Genomic DNA, 24,451 nt, shown 5'->3' with positions numbered 1-24,451 from the left:
GGGCCACTTTGCGATCAATAGTCATCATGCGATCGGGGAGGACACCCCGTCGGTGGTTTCGGTCCGAGAGAGCCTACGCGGCTGAACATCATCACCGTTCGTAAGTTAGTAGTCGGTTTACCTAGACCCTACCCAGTAGTCAGAACAGAAAGACAATGATTTCAAGCACCTTAGGTTTCGACACAGGTGAGCACTCATCTGTCTTCTGGCCCTGGGGCAGCAGAAATAGAGTACATGTTGTAGTCAGATATCTTGTTAAGTTGTTACTGCTCAAGTAGTCTTCTGTCGCCAACAGGATAAACATGCACCTCGCATCTGCACTTCGTGATGGACAGATCCACGAGCGTCAAAACAAAAGACGCCCGAATCATCTCGCTTAATTCTATTCTCCCATAGCTGGAAGCTTCATCGGGTCAGAGAATTGGATAGTGCGAGACTCGCGAGCTGGTATGCTCTCTCGGAGGCTGCTGGGTCGATGGGACCGAGGACTGACGACCTTCGCCGTAGAAATCCTCAGCATCGAGGCCGGAGTCTACTCGTATGACTGAGACATTATGCAAGCAATGTCCATATGATTGATGAAGTCGAGGCGACAGTACGAAGAAACAGATGGACCTTTTCTCGGCCTCCAAACTGCTCAACAGACGTACAGTGTAACCCATATCACGTGATGGGTGGCAGACCACTGACCAGTGACCACTGACCCGCACAGTCCCTGAGTCCACACTCCACAGTCCACAGTCGAGACTATCACCACGTGACATCATTTGTTGACGGTGCACGGGTGCAGCGTTATCGCGTGGAGGTTAGACGTCTAGATCCGAGCTGCATTGACTTGCATGGTTGCTCGTGGACTGAAGACTGCGCTGTTCGCCCGGGAGTGCCTCTTGTTGCGCTGAACACGTACAGCTCAGACTACCAAGAGTTATCGTGCAGTCCACAATGGCGCGTTCCAAATTGATCCGTGCTCCAACGACGGCTAGTCTGCCAAATAATCTTCGCATCCCTCCAACAACACCGTCCCTCACCAAAGCCCTCGGTAAACATTCGCGGCAAGCCCTCATTGAGCTGGCTTTGACATGGCTTGACGATCAACATCTTGCATCTTTCCCACCGTACCTTCAATCCGATGCCCGCCATGACAAAGACAACGAAGAGGCGCTTCCGTACCCCGCGGCCGATACAGTCGAGGATGCACGACAAGCATACATGGATTTTCAGGATCGCAAAGGTGCAAAGCGCGAAGTTTTGGAGCGAATACTGGAGGGCGACTGGCGTCACGGTATCACGTTACGCCAGCTCGCAATGGCCGACTTGCGGTACCTGGATGATCATCCCACCAGCCTGCGATGGACAGCACTCGAATTAAGCCGCATTGATACGCGACGGGGAATCTCTAATGATGCGCCTATGGCCGACTGGTCGGCCAGTATTCCAAGAACTCAAGTGGCAACGTTTGTTAAAGCGCTCCAGCAAGAGATCTCTCCTCTGGTCAAGGCGCATTACCATCTTTCGCGCTCTTCCACACTTCCACTCACGTTCCTCCGCATCTTCGTTCTCGATACACCCTACCAGACACCGAGACAATCCTCGGAGATCTTTGCCGACTCGTCAAGAATCATCTATGTCGCGTTCCCTGATAGCTGTCCATACGTGTACACGTCCATATCCACATCACCAGGCTCGAAAGCAAATCCATCAAGCAATTCGGCTGGAACAGACTCGCGTAGTCTACTGCGCATTGTTCGTGATGCAGTTCCAAAGGCTTTATCTCGGCCCCACGAACGATACACATTGAAAGCCACCGCGCTGGCGGCGAAAAATTTGCCAACCTTGTTGGCATTGCGCGGACCTGGGCGGACAACCGCGGCTAACGGAGCCTTTTGCATCTTCGCCGATGCAGCAGTTGAGGGCAGCCCTCTGGATCCTCGTCCGTCAAATACTGTTTCTGCAGAGGAATACATACGTGCAGACAGTGGTGTTTTCACGACTGACGATAAGGAGAATGTGGATATCGCGTCGGCATCGAAAGCAATGCCAAAACGAGATGCCGATCTCGCAACACCTCGCGATCTGTCACCGCAAACCTCCAAGAAACGGCGGCTTGCCACCCTCTCACGATTCGGGTGCGCAGAAATCTCCTCAAATCCCGCCCCTCTGGATCGTCTTGATGTTCGATTGCTGGACGGTCCTTCAAACACAAAAAGAACTGACGACAATGTTACCGAAATTGCCGATTCCGGCTCAGCGACTCTACCGACAGTCACGCTGACCTTTAATGGATCCGACGTTGTCGGAGGGTTGCGTAAACTAGCCGAATTAGGCATCATCGATCCAGAGCGAATGCCGTCCTGGATGACCGGCGAAGAAGCCGTTAGTACGGCTGTGGTCAAAGGAGGCAAACGTCTTCGGAATCATGTCTAGTGTCATCCCCGTGCTCGGTTTTCAAGGCGATCTTTACTTGGTGGCTCATGTGTGTTTGTGGCGTACGGTCCTTGTGGGTTCTTGTGGCAAGTCAAGGAGGCGGGGAGTCTTTTTATCATTTACTTGTGCGATGATTGTGATACCCTATCGGAAGAAGTTTGGTGCAGTTCTAATTTGATGGATCGAGGACTGAGAGCATTTTCCTCAGACGTATAATTTTGTGCTTTGAAAAGTTATTTCCGGCGCTAACGCTCGCTGATAGAAGAACATAACGCTGAGCATTTGGTGACAGGCTTGCAAGATTGAGCAAGTGCTCGTCGAATCTGTTCTCTGAAGCACCGACCTTCATCAAAAGGGAAGTCAGTGTCAACTTTCCGTAGTTCAATTTCCCCGAAGCCACGCTGCTACTGCCCGTTGAGTGAAATTTGCGCTTGAGGGTGGTCAGTCCTGGGAGACAGGTGCTGCGCCTGGTTTACTCAAGATTCTCGTATGTTGGATGCTGAGGCTTCTCCCATATACTGCTAGGTGAGCACCTAGAACAAACTAGGACATACGTACCTTTGTTAGTAATGGGTCCAATCACTTATAGATGACAATACAGTAGTCGCGCAAAGAGATCACGATCCGTTCTCGGAGCGCGCATGGACTTTGTCACTATCGAATCATTTGCAGGTCATAGAATCACTGTGGACTCGCAAAAAGCCAAGCCCGATATTGATGCTCAACATCATGATTGTCCGGGCTCCGCATCACGCCGCCCAGAGGAGCGCGATCGTCGGGAAGTTGAAGAAGAGGAGTATCTCGAAGAGTCTGCAACAGCCATAACGATAGTCAGCATAACAAATCCCGAGTGTAAGATCTGCAGTGATGTGAGGGAAGGGAAAGATACAGAGAGCAGCTCGTACCGCGCTTTGGCGAAAGGCCGAATTGCTCCGCGACATTGATGTAGCCACCTGGCCCTAAAGTTCCACTCTGTCGAAGTTTCTCGACCTTTGGATCCGATCCAGGACTCGGCCATTCGATGCGGCTTTGTGAAATGAATCTGAGTTAGTTTGTTGTGGCAACAAGTTGCATCTTCAGGAAATCGAGGGGAAAACGCACCAGTAAATACAGCGAACAGGACCTTGTGAGGATCGTGATGCGCGAGCCCATTGCTCAAAGCAGACTTTGTGGACATTGTTTCCGCACCCGGTTTGACACCACACGGTCTTATCTTTGGGAGTGAAATCGGTGAAGCAGATCGGACATGCACCGTCAAGAGGCTTGCGGTGACCTTCATGGTCCTGATCTAAGATCCCCTTTGCTTCGAACGCACTCATGAGAGAGCCTTCGTACATCTCCCGGAGCTCCTGTGTAGTCAATGCATCATTGACATGAGTAAAAAGTCTCGATCTCACTGTGATATGCGGATGTAAAAACGTGAAGGACTCACCGAGGGCACAAATGAAAGTTGATAGCGTAGCTCTGGTCTCGCGTTGAGTGCTTTGAGAAGTACTAAGGAAATGAGAAGAGTAAGAATATTGGGGTGTTGAGGTGATAATTTAGGAACGGTGATAGGATGAGAATACTTGTAGAGGCTGCTCGATTGTCGGGACGTACCATAAACAATGTGCTTGCACTCGCCGCGACCTCGGAATTTGGCATCTGGGCAGTCACAGGAAGGCAGCTTCCCAATCTTGACTGTATAGATATTACCAGTGGATCCGACAACCTGAAAGTGAAATTCGAGGCGATTCTTCGTTTCATGAACTTGTTGCCCTACAATGAACATACTGAGGTCATCGTCAGCCAAAGCTAGAGGCACCCGGCGTTTTCGAATGTCTTACCGAGATCTGTCTATTCGATCTATCTTGTCAAGATAGGCTTCAGGAGGGGTGTTACGCCACGGACGAGGCCGAGCCTCAGTGCCATGATACTCCACAATTTCGTCTGGAACCAGTCGAATTCGTTGCGACGGCGAATCATTTATGGAAGGAAGTTGCCGAGAAGCCATGCTAGAGCCTCTCAATGGAGAAATCTTGCCGTAGGGCTCATATCGTTGGTTGCTCTTTCTGTTGGAAGACCTCAATGGGCTTCCTTGTGCGTTTTTGGACGCACTTTCCGCATGAGACGTGGCAGTGACGCTGGAGCCGGCAACAGCTTCGATACTTGGCTCAAAGAAAGGCCTTGCGGAAGACCTTGTTGCACGACTTGTCTGTCTATGGGCGGATCTCTGCTCAACTTGGCGTCCTTCACATGGATGAAACGTATGTGAAGCGGATTCGACGTTCGAACATGACTGGTCCTTTGCGTTGTCCATCTTGATTTGCATGCTCTCTTGCCAGGATTTACTGAGAAGGCTGTGTTCTGTCCGCAAAATGATCTGGTCTCGAGCCGTGACACGGCCAGAACGATGTTGAAGTGATGTCACATTCTCCAAGTAATGGCCTCGATCTCGACTTGAATAGCTTGAGCTGAAGACTCTCGACCCAGCAACCCCTTTGTGAAAATCAGATAATATAACGTGACTCCTCTACTTGTCTTTGAGGGCTTTCATCCGAGACCACAATCCAAGAGAGACTTGAGTAGAAGGTTTTCTGTCCCATTGAAGCAGCAATGATCGAGCAAGGAAAGCCCAAAACGGCAGGAGCTTGTGGAGCCCTACTCCTGTTTGTGATGTTTGTCTCTAGTGTGCTGCTTTCCGCCGCGACATGGCATTTGCACGTGATTCCGTACGGGGAAATACTCCACCCTTCGAGCACTTCCAGTCCGCCCGCTCTGCAAGTGTGGTGGATGACGCCAGTTTGCAGTGTTTGTGTGGTCGAGCTCCGTCGTGTCGCGCTATCGGGGGAGCTTATCAGGATGCGCAAGAAGTCCCCTAATCGTACTTATCATAATGATTTACTGAGATGCCATATGTCCATGGCAATCACTGTACCAGACCATCCTACCCAAAGAATAACACTCTAGGAGATCGTTGATACAATGGCTCGTCCTCGAGCTGCATCAGGAGCAGATGCGCCGAAAGAGCCCCATGCTGTTTCTCTCAAAGGTTGGCACAATAGTGAGCTTTGCAATGACAGTGCCAGCTACTAACGACGGTGCATATAGTCCTACGGTAAATGGCACCCTCTGGCATTGGGTTTCTCTTCATCAAGTCTGATCAATCTGGCCAGCCTGTCTCGACCATCCTTGTCCTACCAGTCTCCTCTCCCCGCGGCCAACACCAAAATCTCTCCTCAAGCTTCACTAAGCTTTCCATCGTCCCGAACGGATAACCAATTCATTCTCACACCTCTTGTTAGTTGATACAAATTAAGGTCATCTGCCACTAGAGGCTCTTTCTAATGTCATGATGTTTTAGCTCACCCTCCCCCCGTCATTTGGATCAGTATATGTCGGCGAAACGTTTGCTTGCACCCTTAGCGCAAACAATGAAATCTACAAAGACGACACAGACCGAGTGGTGACCTCGGTCCGGATAGTTGCCGAGATGCAGACGCCTTCCTCAGTCGCTGCTCTCGACCTCGAACCCACTGCCGATCCTGCACAATCAGAAGGCCTTCGAGTTGGCGAGTCACTTCAGAAAATCTTGCGCCACGATCTCAAGGAAGAAGGCAATCACATCCTGGCCGTCAGCGTCAGTTACACCGAGACGCGGATCGGCGAGAACGCCCAAGCTGCTAGCGGTCGCGTTCGCACTTTCCGGAAATTATATCAATTTGTCGCACAGCCCTGCCTCAGTGTGCGTACCAAGGCGTCCGAGCTTTCGCCGTTGGAGGTTGAGAATAAATCCTTGGGTCCTTACGGAAAGTCAAGATTGCTACGCTTTGCACTTGAAGCGCAGGTGGAAAATGTGGGAGATGGTACAGTCGTTGTCAAGGTAAGCAACTCGACAACGTCGGAAAGTTCCAGGGGAGCAGAGATGAGAGCCGTGATCATCACAAATTGAGTCATCATGTATCGCTCCGCTAACCTCTCTCAAGCATACGCGGCTCAATCCCAGGCCACCTTTCAAATGCCAGTCACTTAATTGGGATGTAAGCACCTCCGATTCCTCCTCAGCCGGGCCACCCACACTCAACCCTCGGGACGTGCTTCAAGTTGCCTTTCTTGTAGAACAAGAAGAAGGTCGTACGGACGGGCTTGAAGCTCTGCAAAAAGATCTTCGACGGGATGGTCGTGCTATATTAGGCCAATTATCAATCGAATGGCGCGGCGCTATGGGAGACAAGGGGTTCCTTACAACGGGCAACCTCATGAGTCGAAGACGCACTTGAGATATGAGCATTGTGTGATCTAGAGCAAGCCTCGATCTCGACATGACTAGGGCCGTTTGAGCTGGCAAGTTTTCATGTCTCTGGCCGCACAAAGGGGGAAAATTGAATGTACCGATAGATAACTGCCCAAGACTTTCTCGTGACAGCAAAATGAATCAAAGCACTCGCCGTCGTCATGAAGCATCCTGGAAAACACTTCCGAGGAGTGAAGGGCCGTGTGCTTCCTCGGGGTGAACTCCTCCTTTGACCCCGACAACCGATACGGCGAGTGCACCCATCGACTTCTCCGAGCCTTTGAACAGGGCATCACCTAGAGGATATATGCATACTCAGGACGTGTTCTTGTCAAGATATCAATATAAACTCAACGAGGAGTATAACTTACCGAGGGACGCGTAGTACCTTCCTCCCCCTACCATGGCACCTCGTATGTGAATGGGTAGCTGACATTCATACTATGTTCCTAGAGGGTCTGGTACCAACTTTGCCTACCTAGTACCTCACCCAGTAATTTCTTATGTGCCCATCGTCTGAAAAGTGGATGAGACGAGTACGCCCTCAGTATTGTCATCCTAGGTAGAGGAATGGAGCATCATCCTGGACTGTCGTGTGCAAGAACCTAGGATATCACTGTTGATGAACACGAAATCAGCCCGGGCACTCTTGAAGAGCCTCCCTTATTGCTTTTGCAACATCTGATCGGAAACGAACTTCAAACCTATTCTTCAAGTACCTCACTTCAAGTTCGGCCCCATTTTTTTTTTCCAAATTGAACTGGATAATGTCTTGGCAGCCATTCTCGCAGGCTACCCTACACAGATCTGGTACATAAGTATGAAACTCACCTGCTCTACGTAGATCCATGGAATGTTTCCACATCCCATCGCTTGGAAGCTCCCAGCAATTGAGCTCGGTGAGCAGACTTCACGTGAGGTGTAAGGGGACAACCTTCGATCTGCAGGTTGTTTTCAACGTTTTCTCTGTTCTTTCAAGGTGATGATTCCGTAGCTACCTACCTATGTAGGTAGATTAGTACTAATCATCCTCCTCTGGCCATCTAATCGCCATTCAGGCTATTTCTGCCCCGGAAGGCCAAACCCCCCCCCCCCACTTTACCACTAGTTATGTGAGAACGTACCGTACCTTACTACGAGTACGTAGTCCGGTAGTCGTAGCACTCACACGAGGGCAGGGATCACGGCAAACGCCATGTCTCAGTCTCATCCCGTGAGCGGTCAAGAGCGACAGCTGAGGAAAAGTGTCTTGACCTGGCCAAACAGTGCCAATTAGGCGTTCAGCCGGTACCTACCGAACGTATACCTCAGGACTGGTCTTCCCGGGACTTAAGTCCTTACCTGACCAAGACAGCCGAGGTAAGGGTCAAGATGCGAGTGATGCCACTCGTGGACGGGAAAGGTCGTCGTGCGCGACGAGAATGGAATTGATAAGCTACGGATAGCCGTCTATCTAGTACTTCCACGGAATGATCTTTACGTGGACGACAGCCCAGCCTTTGCCGAGCAGCGTGGAGGCTCAGGCGGGTGGTGCATGTGTCGTGGGAAGGCCGACAGTAGTGGATGTAAGCCTCTTTAGTAGTAGAGTAGCAGACTAGCAGCAGGAGTTGTCAACTTCCGAAGTACACCAGTAAGGTAGGTAGCGCTTGAAGGATCAAGTCTTGACGACAGTTTCCGTGACAAAGTTATGCCCATCTCGCAACTCCCAAGCACTGAAGCAGACGTACAGGAGTAGGACACGTCCGTCGATGGGCTTCCGTGGGACATGGAAATGGTGGAAAAGTCCGGATCAGGTAAGTTTGGATCGGTTCGGAGGTCGGACAAAGGTGCGTTCCCTTGTCCTCCACCCGAGCGACGATCGCATGGTTCGAGTCGGTGGGGGACAACCCAAATTTGCTCTTTTCGTGAGTCGTCTGCCCCTTTATCACAACGCTGAGACCGGTGGGAAAGGTGGAGACTGGATTCAATGCTTGTGGGGATCTGTTCCCATTTCTGAGCTGCTCCCGTCCCAGTACGAGTGATGTTGTCTTTGCCTTGCTAAGTCGAGGATGGCGTGGACGGTCGGGCGATGATCATCGTCGTGGATGTTGAAAGTGTCCCTCTCATGCTGGCAACGACAGTGAAGTCGTTTACAGATCGCGTGTCAAGAGGGAGAGAGGACACAACGATCTAGTCTATCTTGACCTCCGAGTGTCTTTATCAGAAGGGTCTAGAATCTGTGGACAGGCTTGACAAGTCGGTCAGACAGCCCCCTCCGGTCGGAGAGGGCCTGGACTACCGCTCCCCATGAACGCGCTTCAAGTCGGTGGCTGCGAGTGCCGGAACTGCAGGTTCGTTGCAGATGACCCTGGAGCATGATTGATGTTCTGCAAGTCACTCAAAGGAGTCCTGGTCAGTGGCCAGGAGTCATCAGTCACGATTTGACAGATCCCAGCATCGGCCAATTGTCAATTGCACTATCTGGGTCTCTCGCGTGTGGAGTCTGAGCAGGCCCGGGTGAAGGATGAGACCGCAGTCACCTCACGAGTCCGAGGGCGGAGTGACATACCAGTAGGTATTTCATGATGGTACTAAGTACCTGATCAGGAAGGATCATACTCCAGTACCTGACTACCTTACCTGTACTCTGTACTCTGGACTCTGTAGTTCTGCAGTAAGAGGTACCAACTTACTCGTAGTGACCACTTTGACACTGAGGTAGTGTGGCACTTCCACAATGACTGGTGTCGGGAGGCCAAGGCCCGTGTGAGCGGATGCCGACCACCTCAGGGCCACGCTAGTGACTGTCACCTCGCACGGCAGATATCGTGCCTGATGCTGGCCAGTGCACTGAGCGTGTCTCAGGAGAATGTGGTCTTATCCTCACTCTTTCGGTCGACGTTTTCGATGTTGAACTGGAGTTGAGAGGATTCGGGACGGGCTGGGCGCTGTCCGTTGGAGCGCCACCGGCACAGGGACCAGGAAAAGAACTCCGTCCGTGTCACAAGGAAGTGGAATCATAAAGACCGTTACGAAGCTAGAGTGTTGACTGTAGGCGTCATTGTCTAGTATTGACCTCATGGAAGTTTTCATTTTCATTTTCATTTTCAAATATATATATATATATATATATATATACAATTTTTGAAAAAAAAAAAAGGCCAAAAGTCATGGAATGTGTACGTCCTGTGCTCGATTCCAACAGATCGGCTGAACTGGAGATCTTTGATTGAGGAACGAGGGTACCTTACCTACTCTCGTCACTGGGAGTCGAGGGATGCACGAGTCACGATGCCCTACACTAGTTTTAGTGCGTACGTGGTTTTGCCCTGGCCATTCTTTGCTCGCGCTAACGCAACCAGCCGGTCTCCCTGTACAACGACCTCAGGGAAACAGACGAAAACAAGGACACGTCTCCGATCAAGCCGATGAATAGGAAACTACCGCACTGAGCATACTACTAGATCCAACGGAGTCTCCCTGGTCTGTCCTCAACTCCTCGGTGTGACGGCCGGGAATCAACTAGCGCAGTGTGAGCGCCGTACCTGACTACCTACTGCTAACGAAGGAGCGGGACCAAATTCAACGGAGAATGAGTAGAGAAGGACTGTGGAGGGTGCGCTATGAGAGAGCTCGGAGATGACCATCTTGTTTTCGATGTGGCTATTAATATGTCCGCACTCTACGTAAATTGACACTTCCACTGACAGGCTATTTGAGGATCGCGGGCTTAGTTTGCCTTGGGGCTTGGAAGATCCTCGGACACGCCAGCCGTGAGGTTATGGACGATCTGACGGTTGTACTATTGACTATTTAGCATTTACTGCGACTTCCAATGCTCGGGCCACGAGTCTCTATTTGTCTATTGCAGAGGCTTCCCATGTATTTCTCACGGTGATCGAGATTGTGGACATGCCTGGTTAATCCGGCCGCTTTGCACCGAAGCAGACCGTGGCGGAGGCAATCCCAGTTCGGATCGTCCGTTGACTGTTCGTCACGTCCCTTGAACCCGTCGGAAACGTGTGCGTAGTGCGTCTTGCTGTCCGTGGGAGTAAACTCACTGCTCCACCCCCAAAAAACTAATCTTCACTCCGAAACCCCTCGCCCCTCCTGAACCACAACTCTCTTTTCCTTGCCCCTTAGGACTGAGTTGCCGAACATACAATACCTTCAATTTCTCTCTCCTTTACCCCTCCGTCTCCTATCCGCTTTTCCTGACCCTCTGCCGCTTCAACTTCCTCTTCCACTATCTCCCTCTCTTGGTCTCTCGAGACAGACCTCTCTCAGTCACCCAATCTCCAATCTCTCAAGCGTCAAGTAGCAGTGTCAACCGGTCCCGTTTCGCTCTGTCCTGGTCCCCCCCCAAAGTTCTCTTCCCCACTGTTCGAGCTCGGGTAGATTCCATCGCCAGCTTCACTACCCCCCCTCCTCCGCGACTCAAACGAGCCACCAATTGGCGAAGAAACCCGCCATCGTCTTTCACAGCATTAGTGACTCAGTCTTACAACGACGCATCTAGTGCCTGGGGTTATCTACAAATCACCAATCCATCCACTCGATCGGCGGTTGAATGTGGTGGGAGCGCCAGCGGCCCATGTGCTGATCAGTGACCAGCACGGTGAGAATATTCGACTCGTTGGACGGAATCGGGTCCACGCGACAGTCACCCCCCTCCCCGGCGACCCCAAAGTACAATGCCCTCTACCAATGCTTCGGAGGGTGCTCCGCTCGCCGACTACTTCTGGATTGCAGGTGTCGATGGCGGTGAGATTTTGGACACTTTTCGACGGCTAGGGGAAGAATATCGCATCAATTCGTCCGCGTCCCCCGGACCCGCGGTGAACGATGTCATTCAAGAAGACGCAGATGCGGAGGAGGAACACTCGGCAGATGGTTCATCTCGACCAAATTCAACGCTCTATGTCGGGCCGGGCAACCGGCGGAGCTCCAATCAACGCCTGTCCACCCTCTCGCGCAGTGATTTCGATCGCCCGAATGGAACGAACAGCAATCGCAGTAGTGTGACAGTCAAGGGATCCTCATCTCCGTTGCGAACCTCCGCCATGTTCTCCGAAGACTTTGACTTTGATCAAGCTCTGCTCAAATTCACCTCGGAGCGAGATACCTTCTTGACCGATCTGAGTTTGAGCGCCGGGGCCATTACACCAAACACGCGCCCACGATCCCGTGTGCGCACGCAAAAAATCGTCGCGGACGATGCTCCTCCACAGGCCGGCAATCTATTGCGATCAAGTATCGGAAGCGTTCGTCGGCACATGTCATTTCGGGATCTGAACAGCATGAAACGGCAACCGTCAACTATCTCACGACAGGGTGAGTGGTCCATGTCTCCCGTCGATGGGGCCCGAGCTGCGCTCGAGAGTCAAGCAAATAGATATTTTGCTTGCAGCAGGCTTCGTGATCCGTGCGTCATTCCTCATGAACTGACTCTTGTATGCTATAGCTTCCGTACGCACCTCTCGACGACTGAGCAATTACAATTCCGTCATTCCTGTGCCCCAGCCGCTCGAAATTTCCCCGACGATGCATCCTTTGAAGCGGCGATTCGAACCGGTGCTTTTGGATCGATATCCCACACGAGGCATGACCGACGAGCTCAAGCAGCGCGGCAATTTCCCTGATTATGTCCCCATGTTTGCCTTTCCGAACGATGTCAATATTGTTGCCTCGGATCAACGTCCGCGCTCGACCTGGCACGGATTTGCAATGACGACGGAAAACGGATCCAAATTGCACGCGATTTGTGTCATCATATGGATACCGCTGAACGCAAAAGCGGCAGATGAGCTCGAAAAGCGCTGCGAGGAGTGGCGCAAGGAGAACATGACGGACGAGGAACGAGAACTGGCAGCCAGTCTCGGTGAACGACTTGCATCTGAGCGGGCCAAATTGTCCCGGTTGCTGGCGCAGCTCCCGAATGTGGTGTCGGGGTCTGAGTCGCGAGAGAAGCTGGAGGACGAGATCAGCGCGGTCGAGGAAAAAATTGGACTCATGACCGATCTACTGCGGCCCGTGCGACACGCCGCCTCGTCAAAGATCGAGGGTCTCACCGATGGCGATACCGGATTCTGGATTCCGCGCGCTTACGGTATCTTGGGCCGCGAGGCGAATATGACCAGCTTTTGGAAGGAATGGCTGAAGGCCATTGTGGTGCCAATGACCGAGGGTGCTGTGCAGCGAGTGCCCTCCAATTCGACCCGCATGGGAGTGTGGCAGCCGCTCGAACGGTATGTCATGAATCTATGCACAGAAGCATTCTGTCCCGTCTCGTCCAAGACCCAGGTCGAGCTGGCCATCCGAGAGTTGCGCCTGTTCGCTCGACAAGAGGCTGCGAACGAGCTTCCAGGGTCTCGCAATACCGACCTGTACGCCCTGTTTCGAACTCTGTCGATCGCGAACATCATCATTCTTTTCGAGTACGCCCTGACGGAGTCTCGCATCATCTTCCTGTCGTCACATACGTCAATGCTCTACCTTGCCACGAGAGCCCTCGTCGATCTGCTTTTCCCACTCCAGTGGACGGGTGTTCTGATTCCCGTTCTACCCGCTCGCCTTGTTCAAGCCATCGAGGCTCCCTGTCCCTACATTGTTGGAATTGAGCGCCGGTATGAGAAGGTTGAATTGCCCACCGACGACTTTGTGCTAGTGGACCTTGACAACGACCTGATCGAGAGCACTCTTCAGCCAACGCCTTTACCCCGGCATCAGCGTCGAAAGCTTCTCTCGCTGCTGCAGATGGCTGCTCCCCATCACGGTCGCTGCGGAGTGCCTACGGGCCCTCCCGCATACGCCATTGAAACTTACCCTTGGGACACATTCTTGTCAGAAAACACTGCCGCTTATACCGCAAAGGCGCTGCCAACCAATTTGGCAAAGTACGTCGGCCTAAATTCTGGGACGTTCGGCTCCGCTGCGGTCTCCCCTGGCACATATCAGCCCCCCATCTTCAACGCTTTCCTCCATGCCCGTAACGAACAGTCTTTCTCACGGGGCTTTTCAGCTAAAAGCTTCGATCGGCCCGGGACTGGCTCCACTGCGCGTGCGAGTGCGTCGCCGCCGTCCCCGCGCGAGCATTCACCCACTTCGGGCTACTTTCCTCCATCTTCGTCATCGTCTCGACAAGACTCTGGGATGGCGCTGCAGGCGTCTCTGCGAGAGAAACGCTCAGGACATTTCGATGCTGCCTCGCGGAGGAGCTCTTCCTTTGGAATGGCGCGTCGTCCCAGTGCACCCTTCCTGGGCCATGCATCGAACCTGTCCGTCAGTACAATGAACGCAGAGCCGAGTCCGGCTCCCGGTCCGGGCCCTGGCTCCACATACGCCCCGTCCGTATACGCTCAATCCACCATTGCTGCGTCGACAATTGTTCCGCAGGCTGCTGTGCAGTCGGTGGATCACACCGCGGGTACTGCCTGGATTGAGGGTCACTTCTTCCAGATTCAGTCGTGGGATGAGAAGATGGTCTGCGCCATCTGTGATGATCGCGCAGAGGAGGGGATGTTCCGTTGCGCCCAATGCAAACTCGTTATTCACAACCGGTGCGCCTCCCAAGTCTGCCTAGTTTGCGAGGCTGCGTTCCACCCAGACCAGATCCGGGCAGCCTTTGTGAGGTGTTTTGCCAGCTTGTTCTACACGTACAAGAAATACCTTATTCCGGCTACTGGTGAAAAAAAGAAACAAGGAATGTTTTACACCTTTGATATCGATGCGTTTATGAAGAGTCTTCCCACCGAGCATGCCGAGTACATCGCTGTGCTGCAACAGACACAAGGTAAGCAAAATTGTCCCCGCTTCCCCGGGACCTGGAAACAAGCTGTGTCGATTCTAACCGTTTGCTGCCCTCCAGGTTTCAATGAGTTCATCAGCGAGCGTGAAAGAACCAGCCCCAAGGCCAAGGATTCGCGCATGGCACTTTTCGATGAGATCGTGTTATCGAAGCGTAATCGAGGGCGATCCTCGATCTTTTCCGGTCGATCCACCACGGACTTTTTGTCGGACACCTCTCATCACCTTTGGCGTACAGCCAGCGCTTCATTCTTCGCCCCAAGTAGCCGCAGCCAGTCGAGTCTGTCTGGCGATTACAGCCGAGTTGCACAACGAGGTGAGTTCAATAAGTTTCTGGCTGCGTTCAAGAGTGGTCTGTCGTCTAACGATTATCTTAGCGCCGGCCAAACTGGACACGTCTCTTATGAAAGAACCCCGCATGATACATGGGGCTCCGCGGGTTTCGACGGCAGCAAATACTGCGCGCCGAAAGCCATTGCCAAACCTCATGAACGGATTGGCCATATCCCCTCCAAGCTGACGGGTTTAATTTCTCCGGAGGTTTTCCGATTGCATCTAACTGCACGTGATTGGTGCGAAAAGCTCACTTTGGCAAGCTTCGTGAACTCGTCACTTGCCCCGATTCATCGGATCATCGAATGTGATCATTCACATGCTAGCTGACGCGCTTCCTGTGACTCCAGTCTTGCCTTGCTTGGACAACAAGCTTAGTGCAAGCTGCCGATCGTTTCGACTCTGCTCTTTGTGGACGAGTTCGTCAACTCCCGGTGGGGGGACCGGGCTATCTTTCGGAATAGCGGCAGAACATGCGCGTGAAGTGACCGAATATTCTCTCTTGTCTCCTTATTATCAAGCCCAAGTCATACAAGATGGCTTTGCAAGTCCAAGTCCTCTTCAGGCACGTTCTCCACGCGGGACGTGGTGGTAACGTACATGGCATTATCTCTTGAAACTCTCGGCCAATCAGAAATTCTTGCCGAATAATTGGTAAACCATACCTCACATTCAGCTTCCCAAGGCACGTCAAGAATGATTTCTCCAGGCAATCTCTCTTTATCTTCTCTCTGGTCCAGTCTCTCACACGAGAGCCAAAAGTCAAGCCCCAGAAGCATCCCATCGTCTTCTGCCATCCACATCTTACCATGGCCCACACGCTTCCCGAACCACGAGTTGTCGTGTACGATTCAGGGTCCAGAGCTTCCTTTTTTCGCAAAACACTCGTACAGAGCTATCATGCTCCGGCAACTGGCCACGAGTCTTCGAGATCTCAAGTCGCCGAAATTCCTTCTGTTGACTAGAACGACGGCCTCCTGGTTGTATCATTGAATCTTTCCGACTGCTGCGCGCAAGTAAAGCTGAACCGGTCCTCAGTTCGATAGTTCGAAAATGTTCATCGCGCCACGAAGTGTACTGCGCGTTGTGGGTACTATGTCTCTTCAATCTCTGTCTGTTCATATTCTCCATCTTCAGAATACCCCCAAGTCGTTTTCCAGATCAATTTAGTCGCGATCCTCTTCACTTTTGATGAGACCATCTTGAGCCCGGAATATGTTTTGTATCCTGGAATCACCTCGAAATATCGAGGCCCTTTTTCAAAGACACCTCGCTCTGTACCTAAAACAGTGTACATGAAATCCTCAAGTATCACCTACCTCGACCACAATAGAAATCGTCATATGAGGAAGTCATTTCTCCTTTAATCCTGTAAGAATTTAGAAGTTACTGGACCAATCATGGATGAAGATAGTCTATGTAGGCTGTGACCTTTGGTTCCAATCCATCTGAAGTAAATCGTGTCGATGACACTCCATTATGGACGGAATCCATTGCTAAATAAGGTAAAATCAGATCGTACGAGATTGTAGACAGGCAAGCCATACTTCAACTTTCCTGACTCAATCTCAAACACGACCACGCCAACCCAAGCTTGATAGGAAGACAAGTGAATGTTCTCAACGTGAAAGAAACCGGGCAGAAATCAAAGGGAGATCAGGCTTGATTGATGTGCTAGGTAAAATCCGAGTATGTGAGGCACGTGACAAATGTGCATGACTGCATGGAAGGCCAAGTCACGCGGGCATTCATTTGTACTCTGGTTTCATGCTTGAAGTGCTTGGGTGGAAATTTAGAATAGCCTGAAACATTCAATCTTGTCTATGATGATTGGAGTGCTTTGAGGTACGCGCAGAAATACTCACCCACAAGATCGGAGGTGCCAGGTACGTCTGTGAGGGGAGGAACTGACTCGGTCTTCATTGGCATGGATATATACTTTGGTAGCTATTCAAGTAGGGTTCTGTCATTTCTGCACTGTAATTCAAACGTGACACCTATGAGCCGACTACAGTTGAATTCATCTTTTCCAACAGAGCCGGTCATTCTGCCAACACCTGAGTCAATCAAGAATGATGATCAGGATGATTGATCTGTCAGGCCCGTGTCACCGCATTTTCAGAAATTCCCAGCCGGTCGATATTCAGGCTGATCGGTAGAAAGACCCCTGTCGATAATGGATTCTCTCCCAGGGGACATCTGATCTCAAGTGGATGGCCGCTGCGTATAGATGACGCCAAATTCGGTTAACCAATCTCCTGTGCAGAGTGGTTCTAACCTTAGTACGTTGACTGAGTAAGGTATATCCCAGGTGACCTTTACATATGATACACATATTCATTCGGGGGTTATGTCTGGCGCGTGACCATCCATGGAATGAGTGAATTGTACAAAGGAGGCTCCAGCCAGCCTTACGGAAGTTCGGTCGTTGAAGGCATCATTCATTCAAGGTAGGAAGAGACATGCAATTTAATAGACAGGCCTTTCGCTGATCGTTATGGTATAACATTCCGACTGGGTTGAGAATTCTCAAACCTCCATGTTGAATTCCTTTGTGCACGTTAGTGCCGTACCATCCGAGCACTTATAAGCACGGGACGGTGTGATAGTAGTACTTAGCCAGTGTTGGAATGAAGCTGCGTTGAGAATGTATTGAACAATGACCAGCCCTGTCTTCTAATGTACCCTGCCACTGTCTCAAAAGAGCAAGTCAACTCAATCTGGGTATCTTGGCTGGCAAATGCTGGTGCCGGTCGAGAGATCAGCTTACCCTCGATAACGAGTCAACGACCGCGGACGGAAGGTTCACCAGTTGAATACTGTACATATGACTGTCGAATCTGGTCGATAGATCGTCTAACATTCTGCAGTATATCAGTAGCGATGACAATCGAAGGTCATCGACATAACATGTACTTTTCCCTAGTACACCACCACATTTACTACCTTAGTCCCTAATGCCTGTACCTCCGCCAAAGTCCGGCGAAGTGTCAAATAGAGATCTGCCGGGCACTTATCTTCATTCGTGGCTTTTTATCGGATCCTGACCCGACTTGGCCGCTCATACTTCCGATGATAGCGCTGCCTGAACACACTTTGTTCAGTTGGTGAGGCGGTGCAAACGGATGTGTTTATCGTTCCGGAGATGGCGCGCGGTCTCGTCGTTAGTCCATGATCCATGTCGTATTTCCTTGGTCCTCCGGCCGATCACCGTTGGTTTCTTCCGTATTTTCTAACCCTCGAAACCCGGCGTCAATGTACGATGACTTTCTACCGTATCTGTTGACCTCTTTATCGGCTGGCAGATTGATCACGGTAGAGTATAGACTCGTCGGTTGATGGAACATTCGGTGGGACATGGACGTATCATCCTTGTCCGGATAAATAGAGCACTCCCACTTCTCAATGGATCCATTCTTCATCCCGACCACCTGGTAAATAGGCGTCTGCCCCATGACTGCACCAGAGGTATGGCAAGTTTTCAACTATTTACTATTGTACAATGTTGAACGTATAGCACTCCAAGCATTGCACGTAACCAAGTATATCTCCACATGTATAAACGTGCCTTTGGCCGACCATCATTTTACCGTCTGACTACGATTCTTGCCCACCCTTCATGTTGTCGACCTCTGCTCGGATGGACTCTTCCTCTCCATTCATTTCTTTTTTTTTCTTTTTTTCCCCCGTTCTTGGTCTTGTTCTCCATCGTAACGAGATCCCTGCACTGGCAGAGAATCTCTGGGCCGAGAGGATCCATCCATATTATTATTACAGTATGGATTCTATTCTTCCTCCACCTGCATCAGTGGTTGACGGTAATACTTCCGTTGAGATGTCTCATTGGCGGAGAATTGTAACTCCGTCAGCTTTCCCCGGGTCGCTCTTTTGGACTTCTTTCCTTCTTTTCTTCATTTTTTAAATTTCTACTGACTTTAGGATCCCCGCGTCGCGCCCCGGATGAAAGCTGGTGGAGTTCACAGCACCAGTAGAATGCAGCGTTACGACTCTGGTCAACTTCAAGGGTGCACGGCACATGGTTATGATTATTACTCGGCGGGACTCCCGACCCTCCAGGAAAACCGGTGGATAGGGGGGCTTAGATCACGCAGAGGTCCCGGGAGGTGAGCAAGATCAAGAGAGCGACGATCTGTGAGACTGAGAGCAGTACTCCAGCAAGCCAAGGCCACGAGTTCAACATCGATAACTGCCTCTCTGGAGCTGTACTCAGCAGTCTGCACACTCTGAAGTCTGAACAGTACACAGCTACACAGTACACACGAGATAACCACGGATCCTTTCGGAGCTGCTGTGATTATTCACCTTTTTTCTTTCTTTCTTTCTTATTCTGGATTGTCGCTGTCTCTCTCTGCATAACTCCATCCCTATTCTCTTCTCTTCGCGGACTCCCTGTTGCGCCCACCCGGGGATGATCCTAGTACGGCAGACTACTCTGTAAACGGGACTCGCAAATCTAGGCACCCTTTATTAAGAGAGACAGCAGAGACAACCTTAGCGTCGCAACGACCTTGTGGTGAGTCGTGACTTCTGCGAGGATCTTTCATCTCCATCAGACCCAAATCTGCGACCCGAGATCTGCTGCTCTAGTTTCGTCTGGTCTCGTCTCGTATACCACCATACCTATATCAACCACTAGGTGATCGGATCCGCCAGTTGACCGAGTCAAGTGTCCACGTTGGCGCATTCATCACTCGCGACTCCCGGACTGGATCCATCCAGTAGGTTGCAAAATAGAACGACGAACAGAGAAAGTGGACTGTGTTTCTCGAGCCCCCGTCACCGACTTCACCAAGCTCCCACTACAAAAGCAGTGGAGGCACCACTCGGAGGATCCGTTCCAGTGCAGCGTTAGTCCTTCCCCCCCCCCGGACCATCTGAAACTCTATTCAACTCGCCGCAATAGAATCTCCGTCCAAGATCCAACACACGACCGGCACACTGGTTTGCCGGGGATTGTCAATTATCCGGTCGCCAGACGGTTCTTCTCACAGTGCGCTGACTTGAGACGTTTCTCACAGTTGATTCATCTACAACTGCGGCTGGGTCGATAATTGTGCCGAAACCTTTTCAGCGGAGGGTTGGGTCTCGACGGAGCCTCACAGTATTCCTCGCGTGAGAAAGACCGCACTGCTGCAGTACTACACTCTTACCACAGTACTGACTTACTGAGTAGTGAGTACTGAGTACACACTACACAGTCTTCGCCGTGCGCATTTGCCTCCTCGGAACCAAGCCGGTCGACGCTGTCGCGGACCTTTCCCCCTCTCCCCATTCACGGTGCTTGAGCCTAGATCGCCAATTCTTTCTTTCGACCACCTCTTTGACTCGGAGATTATTGAGTCCTACTATCTTTCTCCGATCCTCGTTGGTGTGTCTCTCGTCGAAGATTGTACCGAGGTACCGCCGGACATAGGCACCTCAGCAAAGCCCCAACTACTTGGTTTCTCTTCCGCAGCCTCTTTTCTGCGCCTTGCGCGTGACAGTTGGTTGGGGAGAGCCGTGAGCACGATCGGAGACGAGAAGGGGGGAGCGCGCAAATTGCTGCGTCGCACAGGGCCAAGCTCCTCATCAGTCGATTAGATTGGTTTGACAGTTCAGCAATGAACCTGGTATAGGGCGTGCTTAGCGATCATGATGCCTACTGCTCTGCCGCCCATGATGGCCACGCCGCGACTCGACGATACCGCCGCCGCCGCCGTCTCGACCGCCCTTCAGGTCCCCAGTCCTCCGCATGCCGCTAGTTCACCCGCCTCCACTTCTTTTCCCTTGCCGACTGCGTCCACGTCCACATTACCAGTGACGCCTCCTGCGTCTTCGTCGGCGCCTTCGGCCACCACCTCCGCACTGAGTATCGCGTCGATTGTGTCGAATCATTCAGCGCCCGCGTGGTCGCCTCAGAGTCATGCAGCACCGTCCGTCGTGCCTCCGCCCGACACGCCGTCGGGAACGATAATCATCGTCTATGGCGCGGGGATGGAAAGCATTGTGCACATGGTCGCAGAGATTGCAGGGAAACCCTGGACTACAGAAACCCCCCTGAGGACTCTGTCAAGAGCCTCCGATGTGGTGGTTGCAGGCGTGCTGCCGCAGGATCTCCCCCATGGCCTGGACGGATGCGACAGGTCCTCCTTTGTGCTCATCAACACTCATTGTGTGGAGGACGGGTCTGCCCCGGAGGATGCCTTGACAGAATTGTGTGATTACGAATTCTTGTACTCGCGGACCCCGTTCCTGCGTCGCGATCTGACACGCTTCCTCTCATTGATCTTGGGCCAGACGAAACCCCACGAGGATCTGCGGACCAAGACCCGGACCAATTTCATTTCCACCACTTTCCCAGATGTGCACGCTGCCCTGCCCAATCTCGACATCCTTTCGGTGGGATCGGATGCGGTGGAGATTCGTGTGGATTTGCTGGTCGAGCCCACAGCGGATGCCGCCGCCGCCGCCGCTGCTGCTGCTGCGGGCGGCTCGGTGCCGAGCTTAAAGTACGTGGGTCAGCAGTTGATGTTGTTACGACAGCACACCGAGCTTCCGATCATCTTCACGGTCCGCTGTACGAAAGAAAATGGCAAATTTCCCATGGACGATCCCATGCTGTCCTACAAATATCTACGACGTGCTATACAATGGGGGGTGGAATATATTGACGTGGAGCTGTGGCTTCCCGAGGAGATCCGTCGGCGGTTGGCCGAGGTCAAGGGTCACAGTATCATCATGTCCGCCTTTCACGACTTCTCAGGGACATGGAAGTGGACGGCTCCTGAAGCTCGGCGTGTCTTTGAAGAAAGCGCCAAGTACGGCGACATTGTGAAGATGATTGCCATGGTCTCCACCATCGAGGAGAATTATGAGCTGGAGTACTTCCGCTCCACCATCAAGGCCCGTGGCCCCGGTCCCTTGCTCTCTGCTGTCAACATGGGTCAAATGGGCCAGCTGTCTCGTGCGCTCAACACCGTCTTTTCTCCCATCACCCATCCTCTACTGCCCATGATCGCCGCACCGGGTCAGCTGACGGCGGCCGAGATCAACGAGGCGCTGCACATCATGGGCCAACTCCCCAAGCGCGACCTCTACTTTGTCGGCTCGTTCCGTGCCACCCCACAGACGATGTTCATGGAAAAATGCTTGAATGAGCTGGGCCTCCCGCACACGTTTACACCGATCGACCGCGGTCCCAAGGGCTCTTCTATGGAGGCGATGCTTCATCAGCCCCAGTTTGGCGGTGCCTGTCTGAACCCTCCCATTCCAAGCTCCAGTACCTCTCTGCCTGCAATCAGCGATGCTGCGCGGGCCATTGGATTAGTCGACACAATTGCGCTCGCCATGCCCACCGCCAACGGCAGCGCACGCTTCATCGGTGAGAATGCCGCCTGGAAGGGCATTCGCGCAACACTCACCCGCGAGTATGTGCCCTCTGCATATCGCGGCCGCGCAGCCATTATTCTTGCTGGGTCTGAAACCGACGCATCTGCTGCCATCTTTGCGCTGCGTAGTCTCGGCGTGGGATCTATATACACTGTGGGATTCAAAGCTAGCGGGCCTCTAGCGGGGGGATTGGAACCATTCACTTCAGTGCAGTCCGTCAAACTGGTCGAGCAGCCGTTTGTCATTGTTTCGGCTCTGCCACCAGAGAAATCTCTGCTGGTGCAGCCGTTGTTGCGTCACTACCGCTGCAATGGCCGGTCGTCGCCGCCGTCTACGCGGGGGAAAGTTTATCTTGATTTAACCTGTGGACCTAGGAAAGGTGACCCGCTGGCGGTGGCGTCGAGCGCTGGCTGGACGGCGTATGGTAGTGAGGACGTGAGTGCGTGGACGACGGTGGAAACGTTGCGCTTGCTTGTGGGTCAGAATGTGCCGTTTGACTTTGTTCGCATGGCATCTGGGCGACCTTTGTTTTGATCTGCTGGGCAAGCAAGAGGGGACAACTATACAGACTATCAAGGTTCCTCCTCTATACTTGCACACTTTCTAGCGTCAGCGATCAGGTGCTCATCTTTCATATGAACCGCAGTGGAGTTGTGCTGCCGCTCAACAACATCAGTGGACGAGAATACGAGAACGATGGTCGCTTGCGCGTGAATAAGGATATGCGGCGATCTCGTTGAAGACCCAAATATCGGAGTCATAGGTGCATGATGGATCAGGATGTTTAAGTTTATCAATTGAATACTTACTGTCTTAGAGATGATTCTCATGTGGAACTAACCTCAATTTGGTAGATTTCAAGTCTCTCGGAGGTGGTATTCTATTGCCGCAGGACAAGATTGATCCCGGCAATGGCTCTCTCACACTTGCGATATCGTATCTAATAAAGCGCACGAGGGCTCGCTTCGGCGTGGACTCTGCAAACTCCGAACATTACAATACTATTAGTAGAGGCATCCACACTTCCACTGGACAAGCCAAGTCATACCTACTCACGGCAAATGTCCAGCGGCCACTGTCTAGCTACCCAGGATACCACGTAGTACGCGCGACTGCACTGGGAAGACTGAGTGAGCACCGTAGTCCAATGGATGTTTTGATGTCAAGAATTCCAGTCATCGGTCCATCCGCGAAACTCGCTCGCCATATTCCTGTTTCACTTATTTCATCGATAATCAGCCTCGGTGGCGCGAAACTGAACGTGTAGCCGACTCAAGCCGCTCCTTCATGATTCATCCTCACCTGCATGAATGTACTGCTGGCACACTTGGACTAATGGAGTGTGTAAGTAACTAAGCACTACAGCCCGTAGTTCTAGTCGTTACAACATTGAACAGATTCTTCGCAGCGCTCTATTACACAGTCCCAACTACATATTTAACACACGCAGAAAAGGCTAAAGGCCCACCTGCATTTCACAAAGTTGCGCTCGGATAAATCTGTTCTTGCAGGACTGTTGACTCAGACTGCACAAAGAGACCTCAACTGCGGGGAAGCCTGTCAGCCATGGAGTCTTTCCAATGCCACGTTCAGGTAGGTCGTTCATTGGGTTGAGCCTGATCTTGCTGAAGAATCCACAGTTCTGCATGTTCTGTCTGACAGCACAGACTCGGTCTGATGCATGACTGGATGGTCCGGTAGTTAGATTTAATGCGGAGGTGGCTCCGGGGATGGATTTGATCCACGTTGAGACCCTTTGGACCCTCGAATCCCGTCCGAGTAAGCTTTTCTGCATTTAACCGCCCGGCGCGTATGCGCGATGTGTATTTTGAGATAAATAGGTGAAATATGACTCAAGCGAGTCTTTTTGAAGTGGACAGAAGGAGAGGGCCTGGCAACATCGAGTCTACGGGTAGAGCGGCAGGAACTATATCCAGCACAGGTGTGTCTGCTGAGCTGTGTTCTGCACAGCTCTGCTGCAGATGGTTGCTTTCCTTCCATTCAGCGGGATGGACAGCCACAACGAAGGTTGATCTGTGCGCTTTCCAGTTTCTCAGTAGAGGATTATCTTCACTTGCGGTCATGCCCGTCCGGGTCGAGTGTTGCTGGGTCCCCCCCCCAAGCAGAAGTTACGGATGTCTCAACGATGGACGCAAGAATCTTGTACCTGTACCTAGAAGTTGCCCAGGTACGAATAGTTTCAAAACTTTTAGCTAAGCACAGACTGTAGAATCTGAATATGACTTA

General features: G+C 51.9%; 6 protein-coding genes across 6 annotated transcripts; 4 read left to right on the top strand and 2 right to left on the bottom strand.

Moving 5' to 3' along the window:
• Nucleotides 1-942: 942 nt before the first annotated feature.
• On the top strand, nucleotides 943-2,424 carry N7539_006061 (CENP-N/CHL4 family protein; the record flags this gene model as incomplete). The annotated part of the gene is made up of 1 exon (XM_056935663.1): nucleotides 943-2,424. One exon carries the CDS (start codon nucleotides 943-945, stop codon nucleotides 2,422-2,424), a length of 1,482 nt encoding a protein of 493 aa, XP_056789131.1.
• Nucleotides 2,425-3,173: 749 nt separating this feature from the next.
• On the bottom strand, nucleotides 3,174-4,735 carry N7539_006060 (RING finger protein; the record flags this gene model as incomplete). Its single annotated transcript, XM_056935662.1, has 5 exons — nucleotides 3,174-3,234; nucleotides 3,314-3,451; nucleotides 3,526-3,773; nucleotides 3,857-4,196; nucleotides 4,251-4,735. The coding sequence occupies 5 exons, from the start codon at nucleotides 4,733-4,735 to the stop codon at nucleotides 3,174-3,176; spliced, it is 1,272 nt and encodes a 423-aa protein (XP_056789130.1).
• A 653-nt stretch (nucleotides 4,736-5,388) lies between these two features.
• N7539_006059 (trafficking protein particle complex subunit 13) lies at nucleotides 5,389-6,683 on the top strand (the record flags this gene model as incomplete). Its single annotated transcript, XM_056935661.1, has 4 exons — nucleotides 5,389-5,442; nucleotides 5,515-5,703; nucleotides 5,768-6,286; nucleotides 6,390-6,683. 4 exons carry the CDS (start codon nucleotides 5,389-5,391, stop codon nucleotides 6,681-6,683), a joined length of 1,056 nt encoding a protein of 351 aa, XP_056789129.1.
• Nucleotides 6,684-11,370: 4,687 nt separating this feature from the next.
• On the top strand, nucleotides 11,371-15,002 carry N7539_006058 (dDENN domain protein; the record flags this gene model as incomplete). The annotated part of the gene is made up of 4 exons (XM_056935660.1): nucleotides 11,371-12,010; nucleotides 12,141-14,468; nucleotides 14,544-14,798; nucleotides 14,860-15,002. The coding sequence occupies 4 exons, from the start codon at nucleotides 11,371-11,373 to the stop codon at nucleotides 15,000-15,002; spliced, it is 3,366 nt and encodes a 1,121-aa protein (XP_056789128.1).
• Nucleotides 15,003-17,979: 2,977 nt separating this feature from the next.
• Nucleotides 17,980-18,270, bottom strand: N7539_006057 (uncharacterized protein; the record flags this gene model as incomplete). The annotated part of the gene is made up of 1 exon (XM_056935659.1): nucleotides 17,980-18,270. The coding sequence occupies one exon, from the start codon at nucleotides 18,268-18,270 to the stop codon at nucleotides 17,980-17,982; it is 291 nt and encodes a 96-aa protein (XP_056789127.1).
• Nucleotides 18,271-20,467: 2,197 nt separating this feature from the next.
• On the top strand, nucleotides 20,468-22,738 carry N7539_006056 (uncharacterized protein; the record flags this gene model as incomplete). Its single annotated transcript, XM_056935658.1, has 1 exon — nucleotides 20,468-22,738. The coding sequence occupies one exon, from the start codon at nucleotides 20,468-20,470 to the stop codon at nucleotides 22,736-22,738; it is 2,271 nt and encodes a 756-aa protein (XP_056789126.1).
• Between the last annotated feature and the right edge of the window lie 1,713 nt (nucleotides 22,739-24,451).

This window comes from Penicillium diatomitis, assembly GCF_028827545.1.
Source record: "Penicillium diatomitis strain IBT 30728 chromosome Unknown utg000007l_segment0_segment0, whole genome shotgun sequence".
NCBI lineage: Eukaryota > Fungi > Ascomycota > Eurotiomycetes > Eurotiales > Aspergillaceae > Penicillium > Penicillium diatomitis.
This window is presented reverse-complemented; position numbering and strand designations above follow the sequence as displayed.